The sequence below is a fragment of the Acomys russatus genome, chromosome 6 (genome assembly GCF_903995435.1).
Source record: "Acomys russatus chromosome 6, mAcoRus1.1, whole genome shotgun sequence".
Taxonomy (NCBI): domain Eukaryota; kingdom Metazoa; phylum Chordata; class Mammalia; order Rodentia; family Muridae; genus Acomys; species Acomys russatus.
In genome coordinates, this window is record NC_067142.1 from 38743843 (window position 1) to 38769394 (window position 25552).

A 25552-nucleotide genomic window follows, 5' to 3' on the forward strand; every position below is an offset into this window, starting at 1 on the left:
TGTTGGATAAAAATAGACATAGAATAAATTACATTTCTTTTCTTGACATTGATTTTTTGTGCTAGGACACATCACATGTTGGATTAGGAGTTTTGAATGCACTGCTTTTGCATTTGTGGTAACTGTCTCTCAGGTTCCAAATTAATCACCATATATCAACAAAAGTTTATACTTATGAGAAGAAATGAGTTAAACAATACTTCAAATATAAATCTAAACTATATTAGTAATGTGTGTGTCCATATCTAAACAAAGGTTCAACCATAAAGTCTAGTAAATTTAGCGTTTTGTGCAAGTGGGGTAATTGATGTGACCCTCAATGCAAGTTGTACGAAGTGGAGGTGACCCTGTTGCCAGTATGTATCCATTTTTACACCTAAATTCAATATAGTCCCCTGTCATTAAATAAATCTTTTTCCTTTGTCTCCATTTGAGCATTAGGTTATGTCTTTCCATAATTTCTTCTGGTACTACACATGCATCTGAAAGATAAAATTACCAAAGTTCATTAAGTAATATGTAAACCTACAGAGACTCTTCTTTTGAGCATTATTTCTCAAATTATTTACGTCTGTATAAAAGCAGCACATTGAATTACTTTATATGGAATAGCAAATGATGTCAAGACAAGGTGTTTGGCATGAAGATTAGATTTCAATAACAAGGAATGTTAATACCAATGAAATATGACACCTGTATTTCAGGACATTTATGGTTGGTGGCATTGATGTAAGTGTTGGGCAAAGGTACAAAAATTGAACTCTTTCATGTATATGATATTCAGATCCAATGTTCAGTGAGATGACTGCAGTTTAGTACTACAATTAGAATAAAGTGATTAGAAAGCCAAATCGTAACTACCTTCATCCTATTCATTATTTGCACCCAAAGTTATAACAGTGAATAGTTATTACTATAATATGAATTTTATTTTGATAGTTTTAAAAAATAAGTCTATCAAATTACTATACTAGACAAGTGAGAAGCCTGATTGAAAAGCAACTTCTCCAAGTACCGCTGTGACCTCTGATGTTACATTGCTAAAAATGTGGGAGCACATAATTCCTAGATCATGGTGTCTCCCACCAAGGCATTTACTGTGGCATCCTGGCCCACATCCCAGCTGGCCATACACTATAGTAAAGGCCGGGAGTAAGTGCTACAGGGCTATGTCCCATAGCCATATCTCCCACAGCAGCATCTGGTCCCATGCCTCTGCCTGGTCAGAAGAGAAGTCCTATTGCCCTCTCTCTGTTGAGGGATCCGTGAACAGTAATCCTTGAAAGTAGACAATCTTCTATTCACGGTTTCTGAGAAAACCCACATCACCTATTATGAGTAAATACCCATTGTAGGAGTCTTGACACAGTGAGCACTCTGTATGTTGTGCTGTCTCTATCAAGCCACCTAAGCTGTTAAAGCGTTCCAGTTCAGCATGATTCACAGAAACAGTGAATGCTCTCAAAGGTGTTAATTATAGGCAAAGAAGCCGGTGACGCTACTTGAAAATAAATCATGCATTACATCTCAAGATACATCTTCACTAGCAAGCTTCCTACTAAGAAACTCTCTGTAAATATAGTATAGAAAAGGTGACCCCATGCAAAGGTTCATTTTGTTTCCAGTAACAGACTCCAAATGTACTGGCATGGATAAAAGGTCAGTTGAAGCATTTAAAAGATTTGTTTGTTTGTTTTCAAGACAGGGTTTCTCTGTGTAGTCTTGGCTGTCCTTGGGCTCATTTTGTAGACCAGGGTAGACTCGAGCTCATAGAGATCTGGCTGCCTCTGTTTCCCAGAGTGTTCGGATTACAGGCATGTGCCACCACATATGGCTTAGAATGATTTTTAAAAAGCAACTATTGCCAAGAGAACGCAGAAAAATTAAAAGAAGTAAAGAAAGACAATGGGAAATATGCATAAAAATTGTGGACAAGATACACTTTGAACAAACTCAGGCATAAAAATTGGAAATGAACAGCTCTGCAAGTTAAATCAAAATACGTCTGAAAATGCCATTAGCAGCATAGCCATGAGCATTATAAGCTGTGTAATTCTACCTGTTTAGAAGTCCATTGGGATATATTAATTTGGCCTCTGGTTAATTTTGGTGTTTTACTTACAAATTTTAATAAAGTCAAGAAAAGAATAAAGTATGTAATACAATAAAGCTGACTCAAAATAGAAACAAATTATCCAACCAGAAAGCCTAATAAAAATTAGAAAATTAAATTTTTAAATTTTAAGATTAGAAATAAAAATTAAAAATGGAATGAATGTTTCTCTAACACAGCTAGCAAACACATTATGCTTTAGAGAGAGCAACATACAAAAATGAAAAATAGCAACAATCACCAAATATTTTGTACATATAAATCCCAGTATAGCAAAAGATACATAAGCATACAGAAGAAACACACTGAAGTGTAAAAATTCTCTTAAAATATTTTTCTGATGTTTCAGTATGAATGTTTTTTAAAATATATGTATTATGAAAGATTCAAAGACCCACATTTATATATTATGTAGTGAGAGAGTTTCACTTGCAGGTTTCCATCAGATTCCTGCCGTCAGAGCTCAGGGGATCCCACAGAGAGGAGACAGAGTGTAAGAGCCAGAGGGAATAGAGTACACCAGGAGGACAAGGTCTTCAGAATCAACTTAGCAAGGCACACATGAGCTCAGAGACTGCTGCAGCAAGCACAGGGTCTATGTGGTTGTACACTAGGTCACCTGGGTATATATTATAGCTATTACTTAATAATTTTATGGGCCTCTTGACTATGAAAGTGGGTGGATCTCTGACTCATGGCCGGCTCTTGGGACACTTTCTCCTATTGGGTTATCACTACATCTATCTCATAGTTTTTGACTCATTATACTTTATTTTCTTATGTTTTGTTTTCATCTTTCTAGAAGCCTTTTCTTTTCTAGTGAGAGATAGGGAGTGGATTCAGACAGTAACAGACATGGGAGGAACTAGGAGGAGTCGAGAGAGAGGAAACAATAATCAGTATATGTTTTGGGGAAAAATATTTTCAATTAAAAATAACTATATTATCAGCAATAAGTTCCTGTCCGCTCTCCTTAATCTTTTTTACTGTGGTATCAGATTTTGAATTATAACTAGGAAGACAAAAGATATAATTATTGAGGAGGAAATTAAATTATTTTTATTTGTGTATTATATATTTTTATATGTGGTAAATACTAGAGATTAACTTAAAATATAAGTATTGAAAAGAAAATTATTAAATACTGGTATGTGTTATCGTTATACAAAAATACCCCTTTTTTGGCCCAATTCCATTTTTTCTGAGAATTAAGTATAAAAGCAATTTCTTTATCAGCAACCTAAAAAATTAACATATCTGTGTATTTAACAACAGAAGTGAAACTCTTTAATCATTATTACTAGTTAACTGGTAAAAGATTTTGAAAAGGCAAAAATGGCAAAATCATGTATATTAGTGGGTTGTAAGAATTAATACCAATGTTGAAATGTCCATGTTTCCCAAGGCAATTAGTGGACTCTATGAAACCTTTCTAAATACTGATAACATTTTTCATTCCCATAGAGGAAAAATCTAAATTTCTATGGAAGTACATACAAATAAATAGACAAGTGGAAATTGAGAGAAAAAAAAAACCCTGAAGATAGAGTAATACCATGTTTCAATATACACCAAAAGCCCTACAGTAAAAAGAACAGTACGAACCATCTAACGAATAGAAAACACTGAAAAATTGTCCTATGCATCTATGATTAATCGATCATAATAGTGTTTCCAAAACATATGTTGGAGAACTGATAGCATATTCAATAAATGACATAAAGATAATTGGTATCCAGTGAAGATGACCAAAATTTGCATTCTGGGCAAAAATCAGCTGAATGTTGATCAAAGACATCAATGTAAGAAAGTACAAAAAAAAGCAACAGAGAAACACTTAATTCATTTTGGACACTGAATGTTTGGATGAACCCAAAATTACATGGCAAAAAGCAAAACTTGACCAATAGATTTTATCACAGTGAAGTACTTGTGGATAGCAGAGAATATACTCAATACAACTAAGAAACTTCATTCTTTCTCAAGTCTCTGATGAGGTTGAAGACCAGGTAGATTAGTTTTACAATTAAGCTTAATTGTTTAGGGGTTAAGATGCTTTTAGATGCTTAGCTTGATAATGATGTGATATGATATATTCATTTACATTTAGAAGTTTAGATGCACCAAAATAGGAAAGATGTTTTCTTTAAGACTGCCTAATACCTCCACAGTTGAGTGGAGAGTGTGATACGACTTTCTCACGTACTCTGGTGCCTCACATTTGACCATGTCCCCTGGAGGGGGAGACCTGGTGGCACTCAGAGGAAGGACAGCAAGTAGCCAAGAAGAGACTTGATACCCTATGAGAATATATAGGGGGACGTAATCCCCCTCAGGAACAGTCATAGGGGAGGGGAATAATGGGAAAATGGGGGGGGGGAGGAATGGGAGGATACAAGGGATGGGATAAACATTGAGATGTAACAAGAATAAATTAATTAAAAAAAAATTAAAAAAAAAAAAAAGACTGCCTAATACAAAAAGCCAAAAAACTAAGAATGTAATACTTATATAATTCCTGATTATGTCATGGTTCTTATTTCTATAGGTAGTTTATTGTATATATGTGTTATAATAAAAATATATATGTAAAAAATTAAAAATTTATTTAATAAAAATACTAAAAAAAGAAATAGATAGCTAGAAAATTTTGTGTAAATGGTTGTCACTTATTAATTTCAGGGATTTGTGTATCTTTTATAGTGGTTTGCTATGTCAGGAATACATAAGGAATTTAAAATACATTAAAAAATAAGCCAACCAAAATTGGATAATTGAATAGACACATCTCAAAAATGTAAGTACACCTGCCACTGAGAGGTTAAAAAAAGCTTAATATCATTATTTGTCATTTCACTGCCAAACGAAGCCAGAATAAGATATGTAATAACCCAGTTAGAATTGTATTAGAGATGATAGCACTTAAAATTATAAGTGCTCATGAGTGTGTAGTGGAAAAGAAACTCATAAGCTGTTGATGGGACTATGAGTTTGTGCAGTTTATTTAGAGAACAATATTAAGATTCCCTAAAAATATAAAAATAGATCCTCCATATGTTATTCCTATAGCCTTCTTTTGTAAGTACCTCAAGGAAATAAAATCAACCTACTCAGCTTACATGTATATGTTTACTGCCCAGTGCTGCATCGCAGTAGCTATGATGGGGAAAGTGTCTGGACTCCCACCAATTGATGAATTTATAAAGATAACATGATATGTTTATATGTAAAGTATTGTTCAGACATTATAGATGAATTTTATTATGTTAGTTAGAAAAGGGATTGTAAGACATTAAGTGAAATAAGCCAAACAAAGGAAGACAAGTCCTGTGTGTTCTTTCTCAGACAATGGAAAGACAAACTAAAATTCCTCTTGAATACATAACAGTGATGAATAGAAATTAGTTATCTTATATAAGGGATCGGGGGTGTTGTCTGAGGGACATTGATTTTAATAACCGAAAGATGTATACAGGTTTGGTGATTTGAATAATAATGCCTCTGTAGGCTCATATATTGCTTAGTCACAAGGGAATGGTGTTACCTGAAAGGCATTAGGTGTATGGCTTTGTTGAGTAGGTATAGACTTGTTAGAAGAAGTACATCTATTTCTTCCTGTTACCTGCAGACCTGGACATAGGACTCTCTGCTCTTTCCACACCACCATGTCTGCCTCTGCACCATCATGCTCCTAAACATCATAATAATGGACTAAACCTCTGAAATTGTAAGCAATCCCCAACAGATCTCTTTCATTTATAAGAGCTGCCATGGTCATAGTGTCTCTGCACAGCAATAGAACACTGACTAGGACAATAGATATAGAAGTAGCATGCTGGCACCCAGTTTTACGGACATTAACACATGTTAGCAAAACCTTTATTATAAAGAATAATGTGCACAATTTTATCTGTCGACTATTTTTATATAAAAAAATCTAATAATCCTGCTTTTCTCACATTCTGATGTTTAACAGTGAAACACTAAGCAAAACAATACTTTTATTTTGTGAATGTTCTACTATTAACAGAAAGATATCCATTTTATGAAATTAAACTTCCTACAATTTACGAGAATGAGCTACTTACGTAAACACGTTGGTGGCTTTGACCACTCTCCATTTCTACATGTTATTTTCTTGCTTCCCTCAATTTGATAATAGGCCTGGCACTGATATTCAACTGATGATAATGGTGGGTAGTCCGTCAATGGGAAGGAGGTGATGTCTCCATTGTCAATAAGTGGAGGAGGCCCACATCTCCCTGTTGAATCTAACAAGACACCATTTGAATGTTTGAGAGATCAAGTCAAAGCATAGGCTTAAGGAGAACCAATAGGAGTGCAGTGTTAAACAGGACTTTAGGGGAGACCCGGTGGCACACAGAGGAAGGACAGCAGGTTACCAAGAAGAGACTTGATACCCTATGAGCATATACAGGGGGAGGTAATCCCCCTCAGGAACAGTCATAGGGGAGGGGAATAATGGGAAAATGGGAGGAAGGGAAGAATGGGAGGATACAAGGGGTGGGATAAACATTGAGATGTAACAAGAATAAATTAATTAAAAAAAAAGATAAGCATCTGTAGACCATGAGAGTAAACAGGAACCTATTCAACTCCCTTTAGAGAAATGGGATGGCATTCTCTTAAGGTTTCTTCAGGCTGATTTAGGGCAAATAATTCCATTGAGGCCCCTCCCAAATGGGAAAATGGTTAAGTAAGCCAGGGATAGCATTTGTGGTCCATTTTTCAAAGGTTGTGAAATTCCAGGCTTAATAGAAGTCCTGTGTGGGACAGTCTGAACTGCTGAACCAATTGAGATCAGAAGTTTTCTACAACGCTGCCCTGGAAACTATCTTGTTCTGATGGGTAATAGCAACTGAGGTGCCTGGGGCTGGAACATGGAGGGTGCAGGCCCAGAGACCTACAGAATATGGCATTTAAAGATGTTTTTATTATTCTAAAGATTCTTTAGCAACAAGACAAGTTAATTCCTAGCAACACTCAGCCAGCCTCAAAAAGAAGAGGAGCATCAAATGTGGCAAACAAGCCGCTGAGCAAAATGTCCTCGTTTCTGCCACAGACAGAATTCTGCCTAAAAATGGGCAAGTTTATATGTAGGCAGAGTCAATGGCCAAACTCTGCCAAGACAGGGTAAGCAAGTCTTCAATAGGTCCTGCCTTGCAAATATATGTCAGATATCTTGGGCCAGAAGGCTGAAGATGATGCTCCAATGTTATAGAACAGTGTTGGGTGACTGTTCAGGCAGTAAACTATCTCAGTCAACTTTTCATTTTGGAAGCTGCTAACCTGCACTCTGGTTTCACTCAGGTATTTAAATTTTATCCCTTCTCAAGTCTCTGATGGGGTTGAAGACCAGATAGTTTAGTATTTCAATTAAGCTTAGTAGGTTAGGGGTTAAGATGTTTTTAGATCAAGATAGATGTTTTAAGTTATATAGATGAGATATGATAAATATTAATCTCAATTCAGAAATTTAGACCCAACAAGATAGGAAAGATGTTTATTTCAAGTTTGCCGAATACAAATAGCCAAAACACTATGAATGTAACATTTATATAGTTCCTGATCATCTCATGGTTCTTCCTGTTTATTTTACTCATGTGTAATAATATAAATGTATATGTTAAAAAAGAAACATAATAAAAATATTAAAAAACAAAAACAAAACAAAACAAAAATAAATAAATAAATAAACAGGACTTTAGGTTTCTGGATCCACAAATGATTACTTGAATGAATTTTAACCATATAAACTGAGAGTTACAAGTTCTTCCTTCAATCTTACTGAACTGGAGCAAGCATGTCTGCTCTGAAACCTCCCACTGCTGCTAAGTGTTTTATCAGCTGCTGAGCACACCAATGTAGATAGGCAGGGTTTCTTTGTTTTTTTAAAAAATTTTTTGTTCTTTGTTTTTGTTTTTTTTTGTTGTTGTTGTTGTTGTTAACACTGGAGTGTATATTACTTTATGTATTCTCGTTGTTCATTATCAATTTTTTTTTAGAAATACACATTTGTAGACAAGAATTTAAAGCTAAGGCAGCTTTCTGGGTTTCTGATAGGCATCTATAGGTTATTCTTTTGTAAACACAACTAGAATTCTTGGACATAACTTTTTTGTAAAATAAATATAGGAATAGGGTAGACATTGAGAATTCTAGTAAAGAAAACCAGGACTCATCTGACTGCACAGTACTGCACTATGTGTTTTTCTTTTGGACTGCTGATTGGCCAGGTGAGGCCACAGGATAAGACTGAAATCAAATGTACTGGTATTATGTTCTTTTCACCAATATCTCAACAATAACACCAACAAAACTGGACTGAAAAAAAAAATCAAAGCATTCATGATCCAAATAAAATATTCTAGTGTGAATGAAAATGAAAAAAAGAATGGCATAAGGCATGAATTTGCATACTCAAGAGCTGAGTAAACTCAGAGTAAGACTCATGAAGATCATGCAGACACATGTATTGAAACTGCTTAACGAAAACATCTTGAAAAAGGTCCCTAGAAAGTCATCATCAGCCATGCTGGACCAAGATGCAAAAATAGTGGCTTTCCATTTACCACCATGGAGACCATAGGAAGAGAAAGAAAATGAGAGTCGGCCTTGAATTCCATGTTGCCTGGTGCTAGCCTTTCCAATAAAGACATTAATGAAGGCATTATCAGGTAAAAAAAAAAAAAAAAGATAGAGAGGATTTGTCTTCAACAGAGAATTCCTCCTAATGGACAACTACCAGAATTCATTACAGATATAAAAATAGAAGTCAAAACTTTAGAAGAAAATTAACTCACAAAATTATAGTATATAGTAAACAAGTTTGTGTTCATAAAATTATGTTTATATTTGAGGCAAAACCTAGCATTTGAGAATGGTGCTCAATATATGTAATAGGAAATGTCAAAGAGATCTTTAAGTTAAATATAGGAATTGGTAAGTATAAATGGATTTTAAAGTTAAATATAGTTTCCATTTTTTCATTGAAATATAAAATGTCAGCATTAGTAAAGGGTGGTACACACATGTGCACACACACACACACACACACACACAGACACACAAATACCTAGGTGACTTCATTAACAGGTAGTTAGGAAACTGTTAGAAATAGCATATTCAAATTGTGTACTGAAAACTAATTAAAATGCAAGGGGAAAAAGGAGAAAAAAGGCTCATTAACAGAGAACACAGACACAAATCAACAAATGAACAGATATATCAAACATACTAATAACTGTTTCACATGCAAATAACCTGAATAAAAGAGATTTGCTCAGTGGGCTAGGCAATTGATGTTTCTCCGTAGCTATGATGTAAATTTGTGGATCATAAGTATGTGGTTCATTTTCAATAACAAATGACTAATTGTAGTATTTGGAAATTTTCTGTGCTTATAAAATTAAGCCTCAAATACTCACTGAAGATTCCCATGTGTTGAATACAACATGTAAGAAATAAGGAGGTTGTCTATTAGACCATTCACTTAATTTAATATGAATATGTTGAAATCTTTTCTCAAGCCTCATATAAATATTATATTTTATACATTTAATCTTCAATGAAAACTGAGGGTCTTCGCATGAAAGGTGATGAATTTTTCCTTAATGGCAGTTGTTACTCTAATCTGATATAATCTTCTTTGAAAAACTATCATGTTTCTCCGTTAAATTCACCAAAACATTTAAAAATTATGCATATCATTTTATTTTCATTTGAAAAAAAAAATGCTTCACATCACTTTGGTAGCGAGCCCAGCCATTAACTGCCGAAACATCTCTAGGAAGCCCATTACCTGCACTGCCTGCATGGCCAGGAACCACAGACTGGATGTCTCAGAGACCTAGGATCAGTGCCTTGTCCGGTTGTTGTTAGAGAGGAGGCTACATCTCGCAGCAGATGGGAGCAGGAGAAGAGACCCATAGTCAGACAGTATGAGGAGCTCGTGTCTGAACTGAAGGTCTCCATTGGCAGGAGATCTGGGAAAGAGGGGAAGCCTGGGGGATCGGGGTGGAACGTAGGCTGGGTCAACTCTGCTAGGGCTGTATTGTGTTTGAGAAGAGTCTGCTTTCAATTTTAGGCAAAGAAACCTAAAAAAAAGTGCTCCCTTGCTTAGAGATTGGATGACCCCACAGAACAGGAGGGGATAGAGGACCCCTGGAGTGTATGGTCCTCTGAATGAACTAAGGAGGGATCACATGGGCTCACAGAAACTGACGCAGCAAACAAGGGGCATGCGCGGGTTAGGACCAGATCCTATGTGTACTTGTGTATGCGTTATGACTGCTAGCTTGGTGTTTTTGTGATACTCCTAACAGTGGAACTGGGTGTGTATATATGACTATTTTGCTTGCTCTTGGGACTCTTTTCCTCCTATTGAGTTGCCTTGTTCAGCCTTAGTGTGAGGGCTTTTGACTTGTCTTATCGTATCTTGTTTTGTCATATGCGACTGTTGTCTCTTTCAGGACTCTTCCGTTCTGAAGGGAAAGGTGGGGCAGGGGTTCTGGGGAAGAGGAGGGAGGAATGGAAGGATATGAAACTATGGTCAGGATGTATTGCATGAAAGAGGAATCTATTTTAAATAAACAACTTAAAAATTCTGTTCATAAGGATTACTTCACTTTATTTTCACTAATGTACAGTAACCAAAATACATTGTCAAATAAATATTTGGAAATATAATGCCTTACCTTTGCATTTTGGAGGTTCTGTCCAGATCCCATTTAAACACATCACTTCCACTTCCCCAAATATTTCAAAAGGTTTATTACATTCATAACGCACTCTCTCACCAGATGGATAATTAACCATGGGCCTGGTTATTATAGTAGCATGTTGCACATGTGGTGGATCCACACAGAAACTTTCTAAAAAGCAGAAAGAAGTATCATTACATCTCCATAGACCAAGAGATATTAGGTATAGAGTCAGAGGCTGGGGCTGGGGCATGTGGAGTCTCCATAGGATAACAAAACAAGGTGTGTATATATATATATACACACATATATATATATATATATATATATGGCCAAAAATGTTGTGAGACAGAGCTCCAATGGGCATCTCTTGTCACAAAATGAAGGTTATAGTAATAAGATTGGTTACATCTAATTAAATAAGTGCCAAAGAGGTCACAAGGAAATTTCCAAGAAACTCAGGCTTTTGACAAGCCTATAGTTATTCTCCACAAACTAGAGGCAAGGCCATCTTAGGAAATACATGAATACAACTCTCTTCACATAGCAAAGTCAGGCTGGTGCTTGCAAAGTGCCCTCCCCACACAGGCAAGCATCTCTGGTACAGGAAGTTACTTTGAATGACACCAAAGTAGAAACACAAACACCAAAGATAATAAAATATAAATTATTGGTGAGGAGGTCAAATTATAATCTTGATTTCCTCAACACTAATACTTAAAAAATCAAGCACTCAATGACACAATAATTATAATGTTTGTTATAAACAAAATTATTCCAACTGTGAACTGACTTTCCAACCATCTATGAGAACAAAGTATTTCCATAAAATTTTGGTGTCTCTGTCCACTCTCCATTTCTATATGTTATTTCCTTGGTGCTTTCCATTTGATACAAGGCTTAGCACTGATATTCAACTGACAATAATGTTGCATACACTGGTAATGGGAAGAAAGTGATGTCTCCATGGTTAACAGTTGGAGGAGGCACACATTTCCCTGTTCAGTCTAAGAAGACAATATTTGAATGCTTGAGAGTTCAAGTCAAAGTATAAGCTCAAGCACAATCAATAAAAGTGCAATGCTAAACAAGAATTTAGTGATTTCTGCCTACTGAAATGATTGATTGAAGAAAGCTTTACCATATAAACTGAGCAAATATATATTTCTTTTCTTTTTTTATTAAAAATTTTTAAATTTTTTAAATATACATTTTTATTGTTAAACGCACATACAAAAAACTACCTACAACAAGAAGAACCATGACATAATCAAGAGTTACATTAATGTTACATTTTTAGTGTTTTGCCTGTTTGTATTTGGCAGCCTTGAAGAGAACATCTTTCCTATCTTGCTGAGTCTAAAATTCTGAATGTACCTATTATAATGTTCTACTTGTAAGTTTCTAGGACCCTCTGGAATCTTCTACTTTGCTATTCTCCCATGCTTCTCTCATCTAGAGTCCCAATAGGATGTCCTCCCCTCTGTCCCAGTTTCCTGGTAAGTGAAGGCTTTCGTGGGACATGCCCCTTGGGCTAGTATGCAGATATAAGTGAGTATATACCATTTGAGTCTTTCTGCTTCTGGGTTAACTCACTCATTATGATCATTTCTAGCTCAATCCATTTATCCACAAATTTCGAGAATTCCTTGTTTTTAATAGCTGAGTAGTATTCCATAGTGTAAATGTACCACAGTTTCTTTATCCATTCTTCTACTGAGGGACACTTAGGCTGTTTCCATGTTCTGGCTATTATGAATAAGGCTGCTATGAACATGGTTGAGCAAATTTTCTTGCTGTGTGCTGGAGCATCTTCTGGGTATATTCCAAGGAGTGGAATAGCTGGGTCTTGCGGAAGCCCTATTTCCATTTTTCTGAGATAGCACCAGATAGATTTCCAAAGTGGCTGTACTAGTTTGCATTCCCACCAGCAATGAAAGAGTGTTCCTCTCTCCCCACGTCCTCGCCAGCATGTGGTGTCGCTTGAATTTTTTTATCTTAGCCTTTCTGATGGGTGTAAGATGGAATCTCAGAGTTGTTTTGATTTGCATTTCCCTGATGACTAAGGAGGTTGAGCATTTCTTTAAGTGTTTCTCAGCCATTTGATATTCTTCTGTTGAGAATTCTCTGTTTAGGACAATACAGGCGGTAAACTTTAAACCCCTACCCAGATCTAGCCAATGGGCAGAACATTCTCCACAGTTGAGTGGAGAGTGGGGTATGACTTTCACACAAACTCTGGCGCCTCATATTTGACCATGTTCCCTGGAGGGGGAGACCTGGTGGCACTCAGAGGAAGGATAGCAGGTTACCAAGAAGAGACTTGATACCCTATGAGCATATAAAGGGGGAGGAAATCCCCCTCAGGAACAGTCATAGGGGTGGGGAATAAGGGGAAAATGGGAGGAAGGGAAGAATGGGAGGATACAAGGGATGGGATAACCATTGAGATGTAACAAGAATAAATTAATAAAAAATTAAAAAAAATAAAATTCTGAATGTAAATCAATATCTATCATAACTTATTGTTATCAACTTAAAACATTTATCTAGACCTAAAAACCTCTTAACCCCTAAACAATTAAGCTTAGTGGTAAAAACTAAACTATCTGGTCTTCAACCCCATCAGAGACTTAAGAAGGACATCCTGCATCCTTCATGTTTCAGCACTCAGTTGCTATTCCTCATCAGAACAAGACAGCTCCCAGGACACCTTCAAAGAAAATATATATATATTTTAAATTAAGACCCTGTCAAATGAAAAACATCGTGAGATAAAATAAAAGTAATTGTGTGGAATCTGACCTTCAGTAAGCAGCACTGAGTCTGCTCAAATCTGATACTGTTGCTATGACAAAACACCTGGCAAAAGTAATTTGAGAAAGAAACAATTTTTGGCTCTTTGGTTTTGGCTTGCTACTTGAGGGCACAGTCTTTATGATCTGATGCCATGGTGGTTAAGAGCATGAAACACCTAGTCAGACTGTGTTTGTAGTCAGGAAGCAGAGATAGATAGATGATAGATAGATGGATAGATAGATAGAGATGACAGATAAATAAATAAATAGATAGATAGATGAAAGATAAATAGATGATAGATAAATAGATGATGATGATGAAGAAGATAGATAGATAGATAGATAGATAGATAGATAGATAGATAGATAGATAGAATCCTGTTGGTGCCTAGCTCACTCTCTCTTTTCTATGAGTCAGAGGTACCAGCACATATAACAATGCTGCCCAGTGTAAAATGTGTCTTCCCATAGAAATACCCAGAATCTTGTCTCTTGGTTGATTCCAGTTGACAACCAATACCACCATCACACTGAGATGACAAGTGTATGCTATAGGCTGGAGGAAGTCATTAATAGAGGAAAAGAAGCCTCCATGTTTAACTCTGAAGTCAAAGTTACCGCTTTTCCTCTCAGTCCTTTAAATCAATTTTCATACATTAGACAAGATACAGTGTTTTACCCCCCTGAGATTATAAAATCAGACACCAATTGCTATTCTTTTGTTTCCTGAGACCAAAGCCCACAACCTAAGCTGTTTCTCAGTATGTTTATAATCTGTGATTATCTAGATTTGTTGTCGATACCATCAAATTATAGACTGAAAATTTAGTTTTAGGATTTTCTCTTGAACTGCACTCTGGATGTGTTCACCACACCCACAGTTTTATGAAGACAATAGACACCAACTATAGAAAACAGGTGATTTTTAAATGCAAAAGAAAACGATGCAAATGTATTATTCATAACATTGAATTAAAGACAACGCTCTAGTCTTTTTTTAACCCTTTACCCTTCCTCCTCTTATTCTTTGTTTCTTTTATACAATCATTTGTTGCAGCCAAGAGTGGAATTAGTGGGAAAGTGATCTCTTTGAAGGACTGGCAAGATAAAACGGAAGAGGTGAGAAGAACTTCACATAGGTGTGTGTATATTTTAACATTACATATCATTTTTACATAGATTTCAGTGTTTTACTCACTTTATAAAGTACCTTCTAATCCTATAATAATAAATGTTATTGAAGGAACACTATCAAATGATGTTTATAAACATATCCCATGTAATCAGACCTGACTATTTCTTTTTCAGCAAGAAGGACAGCCATGCTGAAAACCATCACGTTGACATGCTTTTATTTGTTTTTGTTATGTGCAGTAGTGTTTTCCTGAATGTGTGCACCCCTTACATGCATGGTACCCTGAGATGTAGGAAGATGGCATTGGAACATCCAGAGTATGAGATACAGAGAACCATGATCTGGTATGTGGGACCAGAAAGCCCACCATGGTCCTCTTTTAAGAGCAGGCCCGTGACACTCAGAGGAAGGATAGCAGGTTACCAAGTAGAGGCTTGATACCCTATGAGCATATACCGGGGGAAGAGGTCCCCCTCAGTCACAGTCATAGGGGAAGGGAGTAAGGGGAACATAGGAGGGAGGGAGGAATGGGAGGATACAAGGAATGGGACAACAATTGAGATGTAATATGAATAAATTAATAAAATATATTTAAAAAAAAAGAGCAGTCCAATCCCTTAACTGCTTGCTAGTCGATCTCCAGCTCATCATTTTTATTCAAAGACATCTGTAGGATTAAAATTGAAAGCACAAGGGCTTTGGAAATTTATATTGTGCTCTGTTTTAAATCCTGTTTTTGTCTCAATATATTTTGTTATATAAAAACAAAAATAAAAAATAACCTAGTAGTAGTTTAAGGAGATATTATCACCAGAGTATCTTCAATAACTAAAGGTTTAAAAATATGCTGTGCAGTGGTGGCACACCCTTTTAAACCCAGCACTCGGAGGGCAGAGGCAGGTGGATTGCTGTGATTTTAAGGGCAGCTGTGTCTACAAAGTGAGTCTAGGAAAGCCAAGGCTACACAGACAAACCCTGTTTCGAAAAACCAGAAAACTAAAAAAAAAAAAAAAAAAAGACTTAAAGCTGATAGAACATTTGGAGATGTTTATGTACATTTCATACACAGAAAATGCTTGAAAAGCTCTTCGCATATTATTATCTGACAATAAAACAAGCATTAAAGAAAAGGAAAAAAAAAAAAAAAAAAAAGACTGAACGAAAACATTTAGTAGTAACCTCACTCCAAAACCCAAAATCAGGTTCTGAAAGTCATCAAAGAAGAAAGACACATGCAATGGTGTCAGGGACTAGCTGCTACAACACACTGACACTGTTAGAGTGGTTTGCTGGGGAGGACAAGCTCCAGCAGAGGAGAAAGTGTGAAGGGGACAGTCTCAGCTGGCTCCACTGGTGTGGGTGCCAGCAACCTTATTGCAAATCGGAATAACCAGGCAATGGGGCAGGATGTCTCAGAGCTCAAGCAGGGATAACTTCCTTAAATCTGCATCACAACTCTGCTCTAGGGAAGACCACTATGAAACATCCGATGATAATATATGGGAAAATCTAGAAGCAACCAATTCCGAACACCTTTGACCCACTACACTGAAACAGAAGGTGCTAAGAATTATGAATGAACAGAAGGAATATTAAGTCTAATGAGGGGAATATTTGGATAAAGTGGCCTCAGTGTTTAATCTTGCTGAACATCTATAGAAGGATTAACATGTCTTCTCAGACTTCCAGAAACTTTGGCAAGGAAACTCAGAAGCTGTCATTTACAACTACATACAGGTGCCTATTTCTGAACATAAAATATTTTTGTTGTTAATTATTGGCATTGGTGGCAACTTTGTCATGCTTGATGAAATTCAAGGTACAGTATTATTTTACACAACTCATAGTACCATTTGAAAAGATTATTGTTATGAAGTGCTGCTTAACATATATTTGGAGCTACGAATGTTAAGGCTTGACTTGTCCATCCCAGCATTCTGGAGGCCAGGAAATAAACGATCTTCATTGAGTTCAAGACAAGATGGGATACATAAGTGAATTTCAGGTCAGCCTGGATCACAGTTAAGACCCTATTTTAAGTTTAACTATATGACTATTTTGAGCATGGTTTTCATTGTGTTTTCCAGTCCACATGGAACTTTTAATAGAAAAAATATATTTCATCAGTGATAAGACAGTGATATTCATTTTCTAAAGTATTTGATTCACAGTGTTGTTGATAATGCCAGAAAACCCTTGCCAATATAGTGCTCAATTTAAAAGTTAACTAGTTCATTAGCATTTTATCAATATCTTTTGTGGTCAAAAATGTAGAAGTTATAGTTTATGTTTATAACTCATTTTACTTCTTCACTTTCTCTCTTTAACCATTTCTTGTATTTCTCTGAAGCATGACTGTGCAGAACGGAAATCGTGTGACTTTATCATGAAAAGACTGTCTCTAGAATATACTTGTAGAATATTTCTACTTATTACTTTAATTTTAATTAAATACACATCTAAATAATCATATTTGCATATTCACTTGGACAGACTGTAACCCAAATCCAAATGCCTAATGGTAAAAGTCAGTAGAAAGACCTGTATTTCAACCATAACAATAAACTTGATTTTAAACATGACAGAACAATGCAGGATGCCAGAGGGCAGTGTTTTGTTTTTGTACTTACCGATGGAAATGCATTTGGGAGGAGTGGACCAGCCCTCTTCAGTACATGAGATGGTGTTCTGATTATTTTGAAGGGTGTAGCCTTGATTGCAAACAACTTGTACAATATCACCTTCTAAGTGTGTTTGTCCTGAAGATGTAGAATTGCCATTTTCCACAAAAGGAAAAAAGCATAGCCCTAAAGAAGAAAAAAAGATTAATTTTCAATATTGGGGAAGATAAAAGAAAGTTACATTGCATACTAAGATTTTTTTTTTTAAATGACACAACTGAACAAAAAAACTATACAAATAAGGTTCCTGAAGTTCATAGTGTGTTTTCCTCACTTCTCAGGTGCTGAGACTGTAGGTGGCCACTGTACATTTTATGCTGGTGCTGTGTATCTGGATTCTGATATTCCTGTTTACAGGCCAAGGGCTTGTCCACTGAACCATCTTCCTGTTCATGCTGCTTTTGAGTTATTTTTTAAACACTGATAAACTTCTCAATATAAAATAGTATTTTGATATAAATTTTGAATGTTTTTTTCAACAAGGAATGGCTTTTGTGATCTGCTTCACTGATTTATCTATTCTGTTTTGCATCCTTTTTGTTTTTTAATATACCCGTCATCTTGAGGTTTACACTACACATTCACTTAAGGATCCAAGCATTAAAGATAACAAGTCTAAGGAGGAAGTGAGTCTTGGAAAATACAAAAGTAAAATGTCTTGCCACAAAATATTTAAGAGCAAAGTCCTCAATAGTTTCTGCCTCACAAATGTGTCGGGCCAGAAAGCTGAAGAATATGCTCAAATGTTATTGAGAGTTTTCGGTGGCTATTCAGGTAGCAAACTGTCTCTGTCATCTTCTCATATTCTCCTGCACTCCTGGTATTCTCAGGTAGTTAATTTTATTTCTTCTCAAGTCTCTGATGGAGTTAAAGACCAAATAGTTAGTTTTACAATGAAGCTTAGTTGCTTAGGGGTTAAGATGTTTTTAGGTCTAGATATGTGTTTTAAGTTGGTGATGACAAAATATGATAGATAATGATTTACATCCAGAATTTTAGATGCACCATGATAGGAAAGATGTGTTCTTCAAGGCTGCCAAACACAAATAGCCAAAACACTAAGACCGTAACATTGATATAATTCGTGATCGTGTCGTGGTTATTCTTGCTGTAGGTAGTTTATTGTATAGGTGTATAAAAAATATAAATGTGTACGTAAAAAAATAAAAATATTTAATTGAGAAAAGAGAAAAGATAATCCAATCATTGTAGCTACATGAAGTGACTTTTTCTTTAACGTAGAAAGGATGGCCAGTTTCCTATTAAGTAGGTGTTTGACAAGATCCGTTAGTATATTCACCAAACACATTCACCATCGTCTTTCAATTCATAATTTTATATCGTAGAGCACCTGTTGACAATGTGTTCTCTGCTGGATTTTCCTTAAAAATTAACTCATGAAAGAAAGACTTTATCTACCTATTCTCCAGCCCAACTGCAAACCCATGACCCCCCCTCTTACACTCCTTCTCTTTCACTCAGTGTTCATCGGGATGCCATTTACTCACTGCGACACTTTGGTGTTGGTGACCATCCTGCTTCTGTGCATGTTATCCGAGTCCAAAAGGAATTTGAAGGAGATGCAAAACTATATTCACAGGAGTAGTAGAGAACTTTCCCAATAAAAACTGGGAGAAATGGCTCATACTTCTTTTCATCATATAGTATTCCATGGTTTATTTTTGGAAAATCACAAAGTTTCACTTGGAAAACATAAAACAAAGATTAAGAAATTAAATGTTAATTATCACTGATGAATCATCAATTATATAATTTTTGTATTTGATGATATTTTTCTTTTCATTTAGCTTAAATGGATATAGTTTAAGTGCCTTCTGATGTTTCATTTGATCTTTAAACAAGAATGACCTGCAAGCATTTCATAAATTAGTAAAATAATAACACAATGAAATCCACTATTGTGTATATTAACACATAATCCTTGAGTATGTAAATATTTGAGGATGCTATTATTAATAAATTTGAAGTTTATGTTTTAGATTGATATGAATTATAAAGCTTTTGATAGTATTTAGAACATAGCCTGACATTATATTTTTTAATTTATTCAGATCACATCCTGAATGCTATCTTCTTGCTGGTATCTTCCAGTTTCTGTTCTCCCTTCCTCTTCCACCCTCTTCCCCTCCCCCACCTCTGACCTAAGCCTATCATATCTCATCTGGATAGCCTTCTTCTTCCCCTTCCTCTGTGTGCCCATGGGGCTCCGAACCAAGGAGAAGTGATCAAATTGGGGCCACCAGAGATCATGTCAGAAACAGTTCCATGCTCCCCACAACCATGGAGCATGAACTGTCCATCGGATAGATCTGAACAGGGTGCCTAGGTTTCATGCATGCATTGTCCTTGGTTGGTACAGGAGTTTGTGCAGACCCACACTAGTCCAGATCTGTCAGCCTTGATGGTCTCCTTGTGGGGCTCCTGACTTTCTGCTGGACTCCATGTGAGAGTACCATGGAAGAACGGGGATATGGAAGGACCCAAAGGGTTCAGGTGCCCAACATAACTTTAAAAACCCCTGATAAATGAGCTACTATAGCCACCTGACTGCGTAGTAAGCAATGTCTCCTGTATGTTTCAAGGGAATAGTAAACATGCCCAGTAGTTAGCTTAGTATGATAAATAACAGCATCATTTTTATTTTGTCACATTGCAGAGTAAGTGTAGTTTTATTAAAAATAAAAGGTCACAAAGAATCAGAAAGAAGAAATCTGCAGCTAAATTCTGGTGAACATTATGTCTATAAATAAAACTGCCAGGAATAACGTGGAAATTGTATGTGTACATATGATATATACTTATAACATTTAAATACATTAAAACAGTAAACATATAAATTGTTATAACTATTGAATTTGAACATTTTCTACAAGCAGAAATTTCTAGACTTATGTTTTAGGAAAGTTAGCCCGCTTGAAATTTAAATTATACACAAAAACCATGTACTGCTTTTACAATGTATATCTTCCCTCATTATCAATGCGTGGTTGTTTGAGTATTTTGACAATATTTTGTAGTAATTTCCTCACAAATAGTGAAGCATTTCATTTTCACTAATTTAGAGTTAATTCTTAATGTTAAATGATACTTCAAATTATTGATTCCTGTGTTATTTAGCCTCATGGAAACTGAAGTTGCTGACCTGTTTCTATTTGATGTTATGTAGTATTGAAGATGTTCACGGTAGAAATTCCATGTATGCTGGAAATACTGTTTTTCAGATATCCACTGTCTGTCTTCCAAACAACATGATGTTATTTGCATACACTTATCTTGTCTTTTCTGTATCACATTGCTACTATCCTCCAACTGTATTCCAACCTCCTTCAGAGCCCTTTCTACACCACTCACCTAAAACTGAGTGCACACAGCAGTGACGCTGCAGGCTATGAATGTTTCCCACACTTGTCAGTCTTCCTTTACTCAATTAGCCACTAAAAATGAAATATTATTATTCTGACTACAGATTATGATGTACACTTACAAATGTCTTTAGTATAGGACACACACACACACACACACACACACGCATGTTTGCCTTGCAAATTATTTGTCTGTATGTTTTTTGTTTTTCCTTTAGAACATAATGTCATAGTGTGCCCAGTTATGAATTAAACTTTCTTCTCAGCTAGATTCTCCTTCAGCTTCCTTTTCTGGCATTATCAAAATTTCTTATATCATTCACATAATTTTTATCGCTCTTTGTCTCCCCCCCCCCCTCCGCTCCCCGGGTTTCTGAGACAGGCTTTCTCTGTGTAGTCCTGGTTGTCCTGGAACTCACCCTGGTGACCAGGCTTGCTTCTAACTCAGAGATTGCATGCCTCTGTTTCTCAAGTGTCAGGATTAAAGGCATGCACCACCACCACCCCTCTTAATACTGTGATCTCTGCCTGAAGTTTACTGTACGTAGATGATCAGCCCATCTCTTCAGGCTACCCAGGTGCACTGTATTGTCTGCGTAATTATATATGATATTCATATCTTCTCTTTTGACTGATAGAGTTGATTAAGCACACAACAAACCAAAGTAAAACAATAAATTGCCAGAGATGGATACTTAGGTAGATGATAAACATTACACACACACACACACACGAAGAGAGAGAGAGAGAGAGAGAGAGAGAGAGAGAGAGAGAGAGAGAGAGAGAGAGAGAGAGAGAGAGAGAGAGACTGAGAAAGAGAGAGAGAGAGACAGACAGACAGACAGACTGACTGACTGACAGAGTGACTGACTGATAGCAAAACATCAAACTCACTCTCCAGAATAACCTAAAGAACTAGCTGAGGCAAACTTTTTACGACAACCAGGTGGAGCTCCAATAGGCAGAGGCATGTTCCCTTTCATGAGGCTTCTCAGTAAACAAAAATAACCGAAAAGTAGCATCACCCAATTGACTTACTTGAGGATATCCCACCAAAACCGTGGAAGCATGTCTAAGGCAGCTAAATCAAGTTCCCCATCTGGATTCCCAGGAAGAACAGAGAAAAGAACTGAAAGATAGGGCATTTCAAGTTTGAAGGGATAAGCAATTTTATTCCTTCTCACGTCTCTGATGGGGCTGAAGACCAGGTAGTTTAGTTTTACAATTAAGCTTAGTTGATTTGGGGTTAAGATGTTTTTACATCTAGATAGATGTTTTAAGTTGTTAATGAAGATAGATACTGATTTACATTCAGAATTTTAGATGCACTAAGATAGGAAAGGTGTTTCTTCAAGTCAGTCAAATACAAGTAGCCAAAACACTAAGAATGTAACATTTATAATTTCCGATAGTGTCATGGTTCTTCTTGTCATAGGTAGATTATTGTATATATGTGTAATAATATAAATGCATATGCAAAATATATTTAGTAAAAAAGTAAAAAACAAAAAGAAGTGAAAAAAAGGTAAAAGCCTGTCTTGGCAGAGTTTGGCTGTCGACTCTGCCTGCATCCAAGCTTGCCCATTTTTTTTAGGCAAAATTCTGTTTGTGGTAGAAACGGGGACATTTTTCCCAGTGGCTTGTCTGCCACATTTGAAACCATATCCACAATGAGGTTCTTTTACACTCATTGTCTTCTTTGAGTTAGGCTGGGTGTTGCCAGGAGTTAACCTGTCTCATTGTAAATGTGTCTTTAAAATAAAATAAAAAATACATCCTAAAAAAAAAAAAGAAAAGAAAAGAAAAGAAAAAAAGGTAAAAAAGGTAAAAGCAATTGGAAATTCCAGCTCACTGTTTCAACTTTTAAAGTCAGTTTATGCTGGCTATTGTGGAAACCTGATTTGATCATGTGAACTCTATCTTTTGCCATTTGTTCTACTAATTAGACGTTTCCTCCAAAAAGACTTTCAGAGAGGAATTCCTGACAGCTACTGGAAAATATTAGCTCTAGAGGATTAATGCTGGACCCCTTAGGGCCTAAAATATGTTTGTCTGCCTGCCTGCCTGCCTGCCTGTCTGTTTGTCTGTCTGCTGCTGATGGTCTTCGATCTATTTAACAATTTCTTAGTTGCTACTTATTCTTTTACTCTGACTTGCTTTGTTCTTAGAAAACTAACACATTAAAAATTAAAAGCTTCATCATTGTAGGACATTTTCCAGACTATAAGGAATACTAGATATTTAGTATTTACAAATATTTGTGTGAACTGAGCTGGCTCTAGTTATGATAATATATGTGTATATGCATAAAATAACAACTAGTAAAGAAAGAGACCATTATTTAGACAAGAAGGTATATATGGATGGGATGGTTTGTAGGGAGGAAAGGGAAGGCAAATATAATATACTATAAACTCAATATTTAAAATAAAAACAATGAAGGAAATATTTTCTATCATTTGGCAAAATGAAAATTTTTTCTCTCATTTGGTTACTATTTTCCATTGGTTATAATTCAAAGTGAGATGTGGAAACACAATAAAATGAGTTTACATCTCTGAAATAATGTCACCAAATTTGTACGTTTGGATCTTTTTTCCCCCGATGTTCATGATGAACTCATTTCATAGGGAACTTCCCCACCCCCAAAAAATCCCCACTATTCCCCCAAACACTGCACAGTGACTGACACTTTGCACTCCTCTTTCATCTGAGTATACATAGAAGGAAAATAACAAAGACACATTAAAAACATACCCCTCAATTAACAGATTTAAAATTAAATCTTGGAGAAGTGTTTTGTTTTATTTCGATTAAAACTATTTACAGATGAAAGTGCATATGTATAAAGGTGGCAACTTTGCAGAAGATTAACTGTTGTCAAAGAAAGCCTTAAACATTTTGTATGCAGATAAAAGACCACAACAAAGCAAAATAACCTATGCCATAAGAGAGATGTTGGCAACTTTGTAAAGTAATGATCTTGTTCCTATCTTTTTCACTTATGTGAGATCTGAAGACCTATCTAAATAACCCTTAATCACAAATAAAGATTAGAAAACAAACAAACAAAACCAAAAAACAAAACACACAAACAAACAAAACAAAACAAAAAAACCCAAAAAACAACCAACCAACCAAACAAACAAAAACACACACACACAAAAAAGGAAAGAAAAACCAAAACCAAACCATGATTAAATTCCAGAATCCTTCACAGTTTATACAGCATCATTTGTGGTTCCATGGACGTGATGCCTTTATGATTCGCTGAGGGACTGCTGTCAAATCCTCTTCAGACACAGTGTTAATGCAAAGGAAATATAATCTCCTTCCCCTACCTCATTTTATTGGAGAGACCAGAAAAGAGCACGTTGTTGGCATTTTGGTGGCTTGCTTACAAAACTAACAGTCTTCTTCATTGTCTTATTAAGACATTTCCATTTGATGAAGGTGATTTGATTGAAATGGAAAAAGTTACTCGTTTTAATGGCTGTGATGTTAAAATGTATCCAGTCTGTGAAGATGAAATCAACCCCACACAGACTCAAAGCTGTTTAGAGTCTGTCCAGAGCTTTGTCCTTGTCAGCGCCTTTGTTTATTTAGGTTGGACTTCTTTTTAAAAATTCATCTTGTTACATTTATTATTTATGCATTTTAAAAGATAATTTTTTATTCTCTCCAAATCCTATTTTGAGGCTAATGACACTGAAGTCTGGAAAACAGAGAAAACTCCCTATTAAGCCATTTTTTCTCTTTAAATTTCTTATAAAGAACTATTTCCAGAAATAGACTGGTTTTTATATTTCAAAATGTTTCTTTTTTCACTTAAAACATCTTATAGTTAATTTTATTTGTAAGTTAACGAAATGAAGTACTGCAATACATTCTTATCTCTATTTGTAATGCTTTATTAAAAAGCAAAATAAATTAAAATATTCTCATACACAAAACAGATTACGGCTGGCTAGAAAGTGCATGTGTCCAATCTGGTTACACTTACCTTCACCTTTGGCAATAGAAAGCCATGAAGTTAGGAGGACACTGGCTAAGAGCAACATGCTACAGAACGCCATCTTCTAAAGCCCACAGCAGTCCAGCAGTGGTGGTGCTTCTGGGAACCCTGTTATAACAATGCTGTTCCTGACCTTGAATTTCAGCAAATTACTGGCAGCTAGTTTGGTAAATACAAAGTTCACAAGGGAGGGGCAAAACAAAGTTCAATTGGTGTTTTCATCAATACTTTGAGTTAATCATTTTACATTTATTTTATTTTATTATTTTTGTTTTTCGAGACAGGGTTTCTCTGTGTAGCCTTGGCTGTCCTGGACTCACTTTGTAGTCCAGGCTGGCCTTGAACTCACAGAGATCCACCTGTCTCTGCCTCAGGAGTGCTGAGATTAAAGGTGTGTACCACACGCCCAGCTTCATCTTACATTTATTAAACAATATAACAGCATTCAATTTCTTTGTGCCAGTCTCCAAGACAATCAAAATAAAGTTTTCAGAAAGGAAGGTGAGAGACTGAATTTCCTTTTGACTTGCTTTGTACAACCGTGGGTTGGTTTTCTTTTAGAACGCTTGCTTAGTAACTTCCGGTACCATAAATGCTAGTCCTTAGGTAGGAGGATTTCAGGACAGTTTCAACACAACCTGCTTTGGTTTCTGTGATGAAGTGTTTGGTGGCATCTGATATGTACTTAACATCCACCTTTGGGG

The 25552-nt window shown here is 35.9% G+C and overlaps 1 protein-coding gene across 1 annotated transcript; it reads right to left on the bottom strand.

The window, feature by feature from the left end:
* Nucleotides 1–279: 279 nt before the first annotated feature.
* On the bottom strand, nucleotides 280–24909 carry Cfhr1 (complement factor H related 1). Its single transcript, XM_051148317.1, is given in 7 exon segments — nucleotides 280–482; nucleotides 6202–6384; nucleotides 11421–11429; nucleotides 11670–11843; nucleotides 17400–17576; nucleotides 18959–19153; nucleotides 24837–24909. Coding segments are annotated over 7 exon segments (1014 nt in total).
* Nucleotides 24910–25552: the final 643 nt, after the last annotated feature.